At 37.1% G+C, this 12,956-nt stretch overlaps 1 protein-coding gene across 1 annotated transcript; it reads right to left on the bottom strand.

Moving 5' to 3' along the window:
* Positions 1 to 4,065: 4,065 nt before the first annotated feature.
* LOC145450929 (induced myeloid leukemia cell differentiation protein Mcl-1-like) lies at positions 4,066 to 5,085 on the bottom strand. Its single transcript, XM_080329419.1, has 2 exons — positions 4,437 to 5,085; positions 4,066 to 4,239 (listed from the first exon to the last, which is right to left on the bottom strand). The coding sequence occupies exons 1-2, from the start codon at positions 4,908 to 4,910 to the stop codon at positions 4,126 to 4,128; spliced, it is 588 nt and encodes a 195-aa protein (XP_080185545.1). The 5' UTR covers positions 4,911 to 5,085; the 3' UTR covers positions 4,066 to 4,125.
* Between the last annotated feature and the right edge of the window lie 7,871 nt (positions 5,086 to 12,956).

Genomic DNA, 12,956 nt, shown 5'->3' with positions numbered 1-12,956 from the left:
TATCATTATCAGACATGAAAATGATACTATCACCTAATACAGAAGTTAACACACGTCAATGTGCTTCGGAATTCACGAGAAATTGCTTACTAAGAGAAGTATATTCTTGTATACACAATAGTGGAGAGAATCTTTAAAATGTAGTAAGCAGGGCGATGGGTATTCATTGAGTTGTATAAGCATAAAAAACATTCCCGCGCGCGTCTTAGTATTAGGTGGTAGGGTAGGAAGTGTTAGGTTTAGGAGCGCGCGGGAATGTTTTTTATGCTTATACAACTCAATGAATACCCATCGCCCTGCTTACTACATTTTAAAGATTCTCTCCACTATTGTGTATACAAGAATATACTTCTCTTAGTAAGCAATTTCTCGTGAATTCCGAAGCACATTGACGTGTGTTAACTTCTGTATTAGGTGATAGTATCATTTTCATGTCTGATAATGATACTTGTCAAGGTGATACAAACGTAAGCTCAAACTACTTTAAATTTAAAGTCTCACCAAATTTTATCTAAAACTGTCAAGTACCGATAAAGTAGTCTAAACCCTAGTCGCTTTTTACGTGGAGGGAGTACTTGTATATTTTGGAGTACTCAAGTATAGGTTTGGCCTGCTTGCGCTATACTAAATGAAGTGATTGACTATTTACACTGCATCTACTTCTATTTCAGAGTTTTTTCGGTTTTCGAGCAAACTATACCTTCAATACTTACTTTTTAACTCAGTCGGAAATCATGACTTCTTGTACTTTAGTAGGACTTTACTGTTACTAAAATGTTGAAATGTACTTTTTGTCAGTGGGCCAGTGGTCTTGGTGAGTGGTGTCAGTTTCATCTATATCCAACGAAAAGCTACTTGAGTACTTTACGGGTTCGTATCATCGCAAATAATATATTCTAAACATGTTTAGATAGCGAGGAGTGAAAGGGACAAATTTTATCTAAAACTGAAACTGTAAAGTACCGATAAAGTCGTCTAGAGTATTTTTTATGTTTATTCGACCACCTAATACTAAGACGCGCGCGGGAATGTTTTTTATGTCTATACAACTAAACGAATACCCATCGGCCTGCTTACTACATTTTAAATATTCTCTCCACTATTGTGTATACAACAATATACTTCTCTTAGTAAGCAATTTCTCGTGAATTCCGAAGCACATTTACGCGTGTTAACTTCTATATTCGGTGATAGTATCATTTTCATGACTGATAATGTTACTTGTCAAGGTGATACAAACGTAAGCTCAAACTACTTTAAAATTTAAAGTCTTACCAAATTTTATCTAACACTGAAACTGTCGAGTACCGATAAAGTACTCTAAAACCTAGTCACTTTTTACGTGGAGGGAGAACATAGCGAAGTACTTGTACATTTGCAGTACTTAAGTATAGGTTTGGCCTGCTTGCGCTATACTTAATGAAGTGATTACCTATTTACACTGCATCTACTTCTATTTCAGAGTTTTTCGCTTTTTCGAGCAAACTATACCTCAATACTTACTTTTTAACTAACTGGGAAATCATTACTTCTTGTACTTTAGTAGGACTTTACTGCTACAATGTACTTTTTTCAGTGGATCACTGGTCTTGGTGAGTGTTGTCAGTTTCATCTATATCCTACGAAAAGCAACTTGAGTACTTCACGGGTTCGTATCATCGCAAATAATATATTCTAAACATGTTTAGATAGCGAGGAGTTGTAATTATAGGTGAAAGGGACAAATTTTATCTAAAACTGTAACTGTAAAGTACCGATAAAGTAGTCTAGAGTATTTTTTATGTTTATTCAGCTCAACGAATATCTTCATTTGGCCTGCTTACTACATTTTAAAGATTTCTACGCTAGAAAAATCGCTGTAACATGATAAGTATATTATAATTAATCTTATCAGCGCGGCATAGTACATTCGAGTAAATTCATTAAATTAGCTTATGTTTATGGAATTATTTGGTTTCCGAATTCTATCTAAAACTGAAACCGACGAGTATCGGTAAAAGCAGTCTTAAACCGTAGACACTTATTACGTGGAGGGAGGCGATAGCGAAGTACTCGTGCATTTTGTACTACTCAAGTATAGGTTTTATCTGCTTGCACTAAACTTGATTAAGTGATTAACTATTTACACTGCATCTACTTCTATTTCAGAGTATTCGGTTTTCAGGTAAACTATACCTGCAATACTTACTTTTTAACTCACTCGGAAATCATCACGTCTTGTACTTTACTAGAAATTTACTGCTATTAAATGTTGAAATGTACTGTTTTCAGCGGTCTTGATGAGTGGTGCTAGTTTCATCTATATCCTACGACGCATTTTCTCGAGTGGGGTGTTATAGGAAGCAAGACGAATCATTGTAAAAGTGTTGAAACTTAATTACATATGTAATTCCTTCACTAAAGTTGATCACGCATAGGTACGTGCTACGCTCCCGCAAACAGATTCACGCGAAGTTGGTATAGAACTGCGTTAGTTTTAAAGGTGTTCCATCATGAAATGTGTGATGAAATTTGATGTGTTCCATTGTCATACTGCCCTACACCTGTGGACCAATCTTCAAGTTGCGCATTCAATGTTTAGCTCGGTAATTCCGTTATGAAAGTTGAGTATGCATATAGGTACGTGCTACGCACTCGCAAAAGTCGGTATGGAACTGCGTTAGTTTTAAAGTTGTTCAATCATGAAATGCGTAACAAAATTTGACATGGTGCATTGTCATAATGTCTTACAACTGCGTACCGAGTTTCAAGGTGGGGAGTCGATTATTGACATGCTAAATACGTTAATAAAGTTGACTATGTATAGGTACGTGCTACGCTACGGAAAAACAGATTTAGCCAAAAGTCTGTATAGAACTGCGTTGGTTTTAAAGGTGTTACATCATGAAATGTCTGACGAAATTTGGTATGGTGCATTGTTACTATGTCCTACAACCGCGTATCAACGTTCAAGGTGAGAATTTAATGTTTAGCATGCTAATTCTGTTATTAAAATTGACTATGTATGGGTATATGCTATGTTCACGAAAAACAGATATGCGTAAAAGTTGGTATTCGACTGCGATAGTTTCAAAGGTGTTCCATCATTAGATGTGTGATGAAATTTAGCATGGTGAATTTCCATAATGTCCTACAACTACGTATCAAGTTTCGAGTTGGGATTCAATGTTAAGCATGGTAATTCCGTTATTAAAGTTGGTTATGTATGGGTAGGCTACGTGCTATACGCTCCCACAAAACAGATGTACGCAAAAAGTCGATGTAGAGCCGCGTTAGTTATAAAGTTGTTCCATCATGAAATGTGTGATGGGATTTGGTATGGTGCATTGTTATAATCTCCTATAACCGCGTACCAACTTTCAAGGTGGGAATTCAATGTTTAACACGGTAATTCTGCTATTAAAATTGACTATGTATAGGTATATGCCATGTTCACGCAAAACAGATACCGGGGAAGATATGAAGACCTTGAGAAAACAACTGTTCTCACCCAGTAAGGGGATATTTTCCGAATAAATATGTATCTAGATGAGAATTAGGAGATTTCTCCTTTACTTGATAATGCTTTGCGTGAGCGCTACGGCCTGATAAGATTATAGGTAGGTAGGCCTACATATTAGCAGAAGTTAAGACATGTCAATGTAACTTTATTAGCAGAAGTTAAGACATGTCAATGTAACTTTCCGCATTTCTGTCTATATCGATTCGGAATCCACCAGAAATTGGTTACTATGTGAGCGAAGTATTCTTGCAAAGCAACAGCACAGGCAAATTTATATTTGTTCGGTATAGACAATATTATAGAACCTGATATTTCCATTTGGAGAGAAGACGAAATTTGATGTCGTAATGTAGGTTATTTTACACTATCGTAAATCTCTGTCGCTATAATGCTCGTAATCGAATCAAATTTGACCTGCAACGTATTCTGGGTAACCCTAACAAATTGCTTACGTAGCTGTAGAAATTTGAAAAATTAAAAGTTTAAAGAAGGTTTCCATATGGGGCAATCCTTCGAGTATTCTCAGAAGAAACTGTATAGATCCTACAGTAAAATGGATGCGATTAAACGATGAAGGATTTTATTCTTAAAATATTACATGAGACAAAACATGCGAACATCCATTATCTTGATAATGCCAATGCAATAGATGTCAGTCCGATTCCGACAAACACGAGTCCCTTCCAAACTTTATTGTAGTCGAAAGCGGTATTATCAAAGAATTCTACAAAGCCGTCCTGCAATAAAAATAGAAGCCTTAATGATCATACGGAGGAAAGTTATCGTGTCGTAGAATATAAATTGGGAACCGAATTAGAAGGTAAAGCTGAATTTCATCATCGAGAGGTGATATGGGCTCTGGAGAGCAGATACACTATATGTCTCATGCTAAAGATAATTTGTAAATCCTAAGCAAGGCATGTAAATCACCTACCCATCCTCCATTTCGCACTATCCACTTTCGTCTTTTGCTAGCAATGTAATTCCCAACGGTCTGTATGATAGCTTCTATATGCTCCCCGTGATGTTCAACCTCGTTCTTGCGAGCAAGAATGCTACCGAGCACAAATAGGGAGACAATCCTCCCCCAATTTTCTTTGGTATCTTTGAAAATTTCATCAGCTATCATCAGGAACATTCGCTCATCGGGTAAATATTCTTTATATTTTTTATTGACTTCAACATCACTACAGCGGAGACGTTTGGAGACTGCGTTTAGGACTGTTCGATATCGCTCGAACATTTCATCCCCAACTTGACGTAAGGTTCTCTCTGCTTTCGTATTTACCTTAACGCATGAGCCGTCGAGTTCGTACATGATAAAATTCCTGGTCAAGGAATATGCTTCGGATATAATTTCATCCTTTTCTTCAGTGATCGAAGGTGCTGATACTCGTGATAATTCCATGGTTTGAGGAGAATAGCGAGTCAAAGCTTATTTCGAGATCTAAGCTACTTTGAAAATGAGGATCCTAGGATTTGCTTAATTATCATCTATATCGTACAATGCGTTTTCGCGTTCCAGAATGACTTATGTCAATGAAAAATAGCAAAAATGATCTCTCGACCATTGATCATGGTTTTGTTTTTAAAATATGCCGCGATGTCGGTATAATATTTTCTAAAACTCAAACTAGGACGAAATCATGAATGTGTAGGACTTATGATTAACATATATTGTGCGCAGACAACTTTGTTACAAGAACTATGATATTCCTGTACTTGCACGAATTACAAATGCGGTATTGTAAATTAGTATATAGCCTACTACACAAAATCCGGAGTCTAAAAGTTTTTATTACAGTTGAGAAAAAGTACTCGATACGCTATATTTGAATCTAAAAATGTTAATCCCCGTAAAACGTACTGGGTGTGGGGTTCGAACCCACGTGAACACCTGTTCATTGAAACTTAAGTCCAACGCCTTTACCGCTCGCTCAACCCAATTCCATTGTAACGATATCTGAGAAATCTATTAAATTAGGGTAGAAATAACTATTTCCAAGTAACTTTCACGAAGTCTCGATACGCTATATTTAATCTAAAAATATTAATCCTCATAAAACGTACTGGGTGTGGGCTTCGAAGCCTAGAATAATAAGCGGATCGTGATTGAAAATAGAAGAAGGATCACTGGATTAACGTTTATGGAATACTCCGCAATGTAAAATTAGTATATACTGCACAAATCCAGAGTGTAAGAGTCTTCAGTGCATCGGAATAGTGTAGTTTTCTATCTACTTTACAAAATTTATACGCTTTTTCTTGCTACGTTCCGGGATAAAATGTAATTTTTCGCGCTTTTTGTTTATTTTTAATAAAATTAGTATCCATTATACAAAAACGACGTGTAAAGGTAAAGTACGAATACAAGTACAAGTTGATAGCCTACTTGGCATAGTTTGTCAAACACCATTCGAGAGTAGAAATGCATCACGATATCGCGAAAACTGTTGCGTTATAATTTTGCAGCTAGCGGACAGTTGACGAGCCACAATTATAGGTCTAATATTATAGAATTTGACAAATATTGACCTGAGATCATAGCATTGGAGCGGTACAGCCTAATCCGAGTTTTAGCCATACTCCTGATAACTAGGCTATTAATCATGTCATCACCAAAGTCAAATTAAATCAGCGTTAGATTTACCTTCGACTATTGGAACAGATCAATGACAACTTGAATATAATGATTAATGTGCCATATAGCAATAGAAATGTCAAATCGCCGACGGATCCATTGGTGTTACAGCTGTGGGGCGTAGGCTGCCATTACGTTACTCGCCGAATTTAATTGGCGACAATATCATGGATAATGAGACCCAAGATCACACAGGATGTAACTAACTATACATCAAGATACATAATACCAATTTTTGCCATATCGACCTGCTTAGAAATCAAAACACGCAACGCAAGCTACAACCTCGTTTTCTGATGTAAATATCTAGCAGGCGTACGGGGTCAATCTTGACTTCATATGTTTACTTATCATAAAAGCCAAATCCGTGCGATTGCGGTGTTGGCTGCACCTGTATAACTTGTTAATGGGGTAATATCGGTAGCAGGTATATTAACCCGTTTTGCACTCTGCTCATCAACCTACTTGAGTACATAATTTTTACTTTTTTCATTAACGCAAATCTGCGCGAATAGCTGCATAAATCACGAAAAGGTGCAACTCTAATTTTTAGGCTTTATTGCAAATACCGATGCTGAAATTGTACTTATGTCACATAGAACTCGGACACTATCGGTGAAATTCACATAAAATCATGCGTAGTTGATCGCGCGAAATGTCACAATTCTATGTGACGTCCTTGCATGCCAACAACCGTCGAACTATTCGCCACCTCATAAACACTTGAGTAGGCCTACATTTGATGCGTGTGGGGAACACCTAGGTAAATTTTCATATGCGTTTAGTTTCCAGCTCTGAAAGCAAGCTTGGTCTATGATCAATAGCAACTATTTCAACAAATATTACATACCTATTGATAGATAGCTAAGGCACCATGTCGACCCAAAATTATACCTTTTGCCGTCCATACTTTTATAACCCTTGAAGGGCTAAAATTTGCATTACACTAACTTGCAATTGTGAAGCGGCGTTTCACTGTCGGTTTAATCACCCTTATTCTAGTGACATGAAAAGGACTGAATCGTATGAATTGTGGTCACTACAAGAATCGAGCGAAAGCGTTGTTTCACGCCGTCTTGCATCGGTCACGATTAGTTTTACTTTCCAACTAACTTGTTGTCTATCGTTATATTCATTAGACTCGCTTTCATGCGGCTAATTTGTCCCTATCATTATAACGTCGGTGATCGCGTACCTGCAGCGAAGGTGTTCGTTTAATTATAGCAACGAGAACCGGGTCCCTGCGGCTATTCCGCTGGCATTTTAGTGCCGAGTTAAATACCCTTATACTCGACATGCAAACATTATACAGGTAGCGGTTATACTGCGAGCTGATGAATTCGTCATCTATTCGCCTAGCGTAGTTGTTCATAATCCCAACCTTCCGCTCGTATCGTATATACTACAAGCCAGTGATCGCTACATCAAACAAAACGGTCAGATCGAACGCAAGAACTCGGATCGCAGTGTCGGACGGCAGCAAAGCGGTGTACCTCGAAACATCAACCGATCTGGAGGATTTCAGCTAGTGAATCGATGCAATAACGATCAACGATATCATTGATATGCTCTTTTTTCGAAATAAAATGAACTCGTACACTATACAATGCTATTTCAAGGAGACTGAGTAAAGTGCCAATGTAAGTTTTGACGCGGCAATCATAAGTCGTAAAATGTGGAAACTGCAGAAACCGTAACTTGTACACATAAAATCAAGTTTAAAAAATATGGATGGATGATATTAGTCCTAAATACACATAATACAATATCTGAGAAAAGTATCAAGATGCGGCAATCAATGCAGCGATGATATAGCAATGGATGGATGATGTGGCACTATAGGCGTGGCGCTTGATGATGATGTGGCACAGATGACGTAGCAGATGAATGTACCCTTAGGGTATGAAAATGGGCGTGGCAATTAGGATGACGTGGCGCTCTCTGATTGGACGGTACCGATCGATTCAACCCTTACTACTACTATGTATAGGTATGTGCTACGCTACGGAAAAACAGATTTAGCCAAAAGTCTGTATAGAACTGCGTTGGTTTTAAAGGTGTTACATCATGAAATGTCTGACGAAATTTGGTATGATGCATTGTTATTATGGCCTACAACTGCGTATCAAGTTTAGAGTTGGGATTCAATGTTAAGCATGGTAATTCCGTTATTAAAGTTGGCTATGTATAGGTACGTGCTATACGCTCCCGCAAAACAGATGTACGCAAAAAGTCGATGTAGAGCCGCGTTAGTTTTAAAGTTGTTCCATGATGAAATGTGTGATGGGATTTGGTACGGTGCATTTTTATAATGTCCTATAACCGCGTACCAACTTTCAAGGTGGGAATTCAATGTTTAACACGGTAATTCTGCTATTAAAATTGACTATGTATAGGTACATGCTATGTTCACGCAAAACAGATATGCGTAAAAGTCGGTATTCGACTGCGTTAGTTTTAAAGATGTTCCATCATTAGATGTGTGATGAAATTTAGCATGGTGCATTGCCATAATGTCCTACATCTACGTATCAAGTTTAGAGTTGGGATTCAATGTTAAGCATGGTAATTCCGTTATTAAAGTTGACTATGTATAGGTACGTGCTATACGCTCCCGCAAAACAGATGTACGCAAAAAGTCGATGTAGAGCCGCGTTAGTTTTAAAGTTGTTCCATTATGAAATGCGTGAGGAAATTTGGTATGCTGCATAATCACAATGTCCTACAACTACGTACCAAGTTTCAAGGTGAGGAGTCACATATTAGCATGGTAATTCTGTTATTAAAGCTGACTATGTATATGTACACGCTACCGAAAACAGATTTAGGCAAAAGTTGCTATAGAACTGCGTTAGTTTTAAAGTTGTTCCATCATGAAATGTGGGATGACATTTGGTATGCTGCATAATCACAATGCCCTGGAGCTCATTTAGATACGTTTTTTAATGTAGTTACACATTCTAGTTGTTTTGATGTAAGGAAAAACTCATTCGATAACTCGATACAACTAGTTAACACGCGTTGATGTAACTTTCCTCATTTGTATGCATAGCCTACGCGAAATTGGTTACCGAATTTTTCGATTATATTTATATTCCGTATTTTATTTAAAACTGAAACTGTTAAGTACTACTTAAACCAAAGTGTTATAAAATGAGAAAAAGTGTACAAGTAGAATTATTATTATGTCATGAATAAGTAGTTTACAAATTCATACGATTTTTCTTGTTGCGTTCCGGGATAAAATGTAATTTTTCGCTCTTTTTTATTTTTTATTTTTTCAATAAAATTAGTATTCATTTTACAAAAAACGTCGTGTAAAGATAAAGTACTTGTACATTTCGTAGTTCTCCAGTATAAGTTTTCAAACTATTACCTTGACAAAATTTTCAGAATAGCAACTTCTGCGTAAAGTCTGTCTTGCATTTAGTTGGCAGCTCTGTATGCAAGCAAAGTTTTTGGTATTTGCGCAACATCGAAATTTGTACATTTCACGCTTATCTTATATCGAAAACATAAGTTAGTTAAAAGTATTTCGAATCATGGGTATGGATAATTTTAAAAAATCAAAATATGTGGCATCCAAACTTCGAAAATATTTTCGATCAGTTTTTTCGATTCTATCTACTTTAAAAGACTCAGTGTAGAAGTTTCGAAACTTGCATGAATTACAAGCTACATAATACAATTAGTTAACACGCGTTGATGTAACTTTCCTCATTTGTATGCAAAGCCTATGCGAAATTGGTTACGAATTTTTCGATTAGTTTATATTCCGAATTTTATTTAAGTACTACTAAATTTGTTACATAATATGAAAAAGTATACAAGTACAATTAATAATATGTCATGAATAAGTAGTTTACAAATTCATACGATTTTTCTTGTTGCGTTCCGGGATAAAATGTAATTTTTCGCTCTTTTTTATTTTTTCATTTTTTCAATAAAATTAGTATTCATTTTACAAAAACGTCGTGAAAAGGTAAAGTACTTGTACATTTCGTAGTGCTCAAGTATAAGTTTTTAAACTATTACCTTGATAAAATTTTCAGAATAGAGACTTTTGCGTAAAGTCTGTCTTGCATTTAGTTGCCAGTCCTGAAAGCAAGCAAAGTTTGTGGTATTTGCGCAACATCGAAAATCGATAAAGTAGTCTAAAACCTAGTTTCTTTTTACGTGGAGGGAGTACATAGCGAAGTACTTGTACATTTTGGAGTACTCAAGTATACGTTTTACCTGCTTGCGCTATACTTAATGAGTCATTCCTGTGTCATAAACACTTGAGTAGTTGGTGCGTGTAGACAAAAACCTACTTGAGTACATAATTTTTATTTTTCAATAAAATTAGTATTCATTTTACAAAAACGTCGTGTAAAGGTAAAGTACTTGTACATTTCCGAGTACTCAAGTATAGGTTTTCCTAGTCACTTTTTACGTGGAGAGAGTACATAGCGAAGTAATTGTACATTTTGGAGTACTCAAGTATACGTTTGGCCTGCTTGCGCTATACTTAATGAATCATTCCTGTGTCATAAACACTTGAGTAGTTGGTGCATGTAGACAAAACCTACTTGAGTACATAATTTCTATTTTTCAATAAAATTAGTATTCATTTAACAAAAAACGTCGTGTAAAGGTAAAGTACTTGTACATTTCCGAGTACTCAAGTATAGGTTTTGACAGCTTATTATATGCTCAGTATATATTATATGTCAAGAATTGTGGAGCATTTATGTAGGTCTTCAGGGGGCTCTTCATTGAGTGTCCGTGTTGGGCGATAAGTTTAATTCGCAAAATTAGTGTGTTCAAATCAGGCCTGTCGCCAACATAGTGATGTCGCATTAGCCCTAGATACATCAAGGAAGAGTATCATCTAACGTATAATGAATGTTATTTATTTCTCGGAAGCAAATTATTATCAAAACATAGTGGTCAAAATTATTGCAGAGCAATACCGATTTTGCGTAAATTCCGATATGCGTCTGACTACGTTACTAGGGATTATGTAGTTAGTTAGGAAATTAGGAGTCCTATCTTCCCATTCGGTATGGAACAACATCAAAATCATCACAAAGCAATATCGACTCTTGCGTGAATTCTGTTATGCGTTTTACTACGGTAGTATGCGCACCTGCTTACAGGTGTCCAGACGTGAACTTTCTACTATATTCGCTCCTAACATTATAGCAGCACCCGACGCAGCTTACAATATTACGTTAGAAGACGCCGGCGGCGTTTCACTGTCGGTTTAATCCCCCTTATTCTAGTGACATGAAAAGGACTGAATCGTATGAAATGTGGTCACTACAAGAATCGAGCGAAAGCGCTGTTTTACGACGTCTTGCATCGGTCACGATTAGTTTTACTTTTCAACCAACTTGTTGTCTGTCGTTATAATCATTAGACTCGCTTTCATGCGGCTAATTTTTCCCTATCATTATAACGTCGGGGATCGCGTACCTGCGGCGAAGGTGTTCGTTTAATTATAGCGATGAGAACCGGGCCCCTGCGGCTAGTCCGTTGGCATTTTAGTGCTGAGTTAAATACCCTTATACTCGACATGCAAACATTATACAGGTAGTGGTTGTACTGCGAGCTGATAATAAGGCTTAAAATGTGGAGACCTCGGAAATCGAAACCGCGATCTGTCTGCACTCAAAATCGCATTTTATATTATTCTAGGGATTATTATTATCAAGTCGCATTTAAGTAATTAATTAGTGATGATGCATTTATCCGTGCGATATCGCAGTCTTCGTGAACATACATACTCTAACAACATCAAAATCATCACAAAGCAATATCGACTTGCGTGAAATCTGTTACGCGTTTTACTACGGTAGTATGCGCACCTGCTAACAGGTCTCCAGACGTGGACTTTCTACTTTATTCGCTCCTAACATTATAGCAGCACCCGACGCAGCTTACATTATTACGTTATAAGACGCCGAGATATCGTAACTTGTACACATAAAATCAAGTTTATAAAATATGGAGGGATGACATTAGTCCTAAATAAACATAATGGAATATCTGAGAAAAGTATCAAGATGCGGCAATCAATGCAGCGATGATATAGCAATGGGTGGATGATGTGGCGCTTGATGATGTGGCACAGATGACGTAGCAGATGAATGTACCCTTAGGGCATGAAAATGGGCGTGGCAATTAGGATGACGTGGCGCTCTCTGATTCGTGCGTCTATAATCCAGGTACCCTCACTACTCAGCTGGTGTATTATTATAATCATCCTCGTCATATGGGTTTGAATTTTGATAAGAGCAATCTCATTCTAAAAACTCCACCTCCCGTACTGTCAAGTTGGTTTCTGCCGTGCCTTGTAACGGTACTGAAGATACGTTCGATTAAATATGAGCAGGGAAGGGCGACGACGAAAAAGTCAACCCGACTTCAGTCAGAGTATTTCTATTTTGTTTTACCGTAATTGTGTATCCAGGAAGATTGATTCGAAATATTGAGCGTCAGTTTGAACTCAAAACTTTTCAACCTATTTGTAATAAAGTCCTCAATCATTTCATGCTCGGAAACTTTTCAGAACGTATTGATACTTCGGTAAGGAATTTACAATTGGAATATATACCGCCACCCCGGAGTCAAACCATCATATCCTTGAACAGTTTTCTAAGATGATTGATTTATGCTTCACCCTCGCCGTCTAATTGGATATTCGAGCTGGGCCGGCGGCTCATGCAAGCTTGAGAATTGGAACAGTTCACGTCTCGCAAAATTTCGGTGAAATATCACGGGCGTCTATCACTGAATCCGGACAGTGACGATTTCGTCTTACTCAGG

The sequence above is a fragment of the Botryllus schlosseri genome, chromosome 11 (genome assembly GCF_051294905.1).
Source record: "Botryllus schlosseri isolate E-star chromosome 11, Bs_hap1, whole genome shotgun sequence".
NCBI lineage: Eukaryota > Metazoa > Chordata > Ascidiacea > Stolidobranchia > Styelidae > Botryllus > Botryllus schlosseri.
The sequence above is the reverse complement of the archived record's forward strand: the minus strand, read 5'-3'. Positions and strand labels throughout refer to the sequence as shown.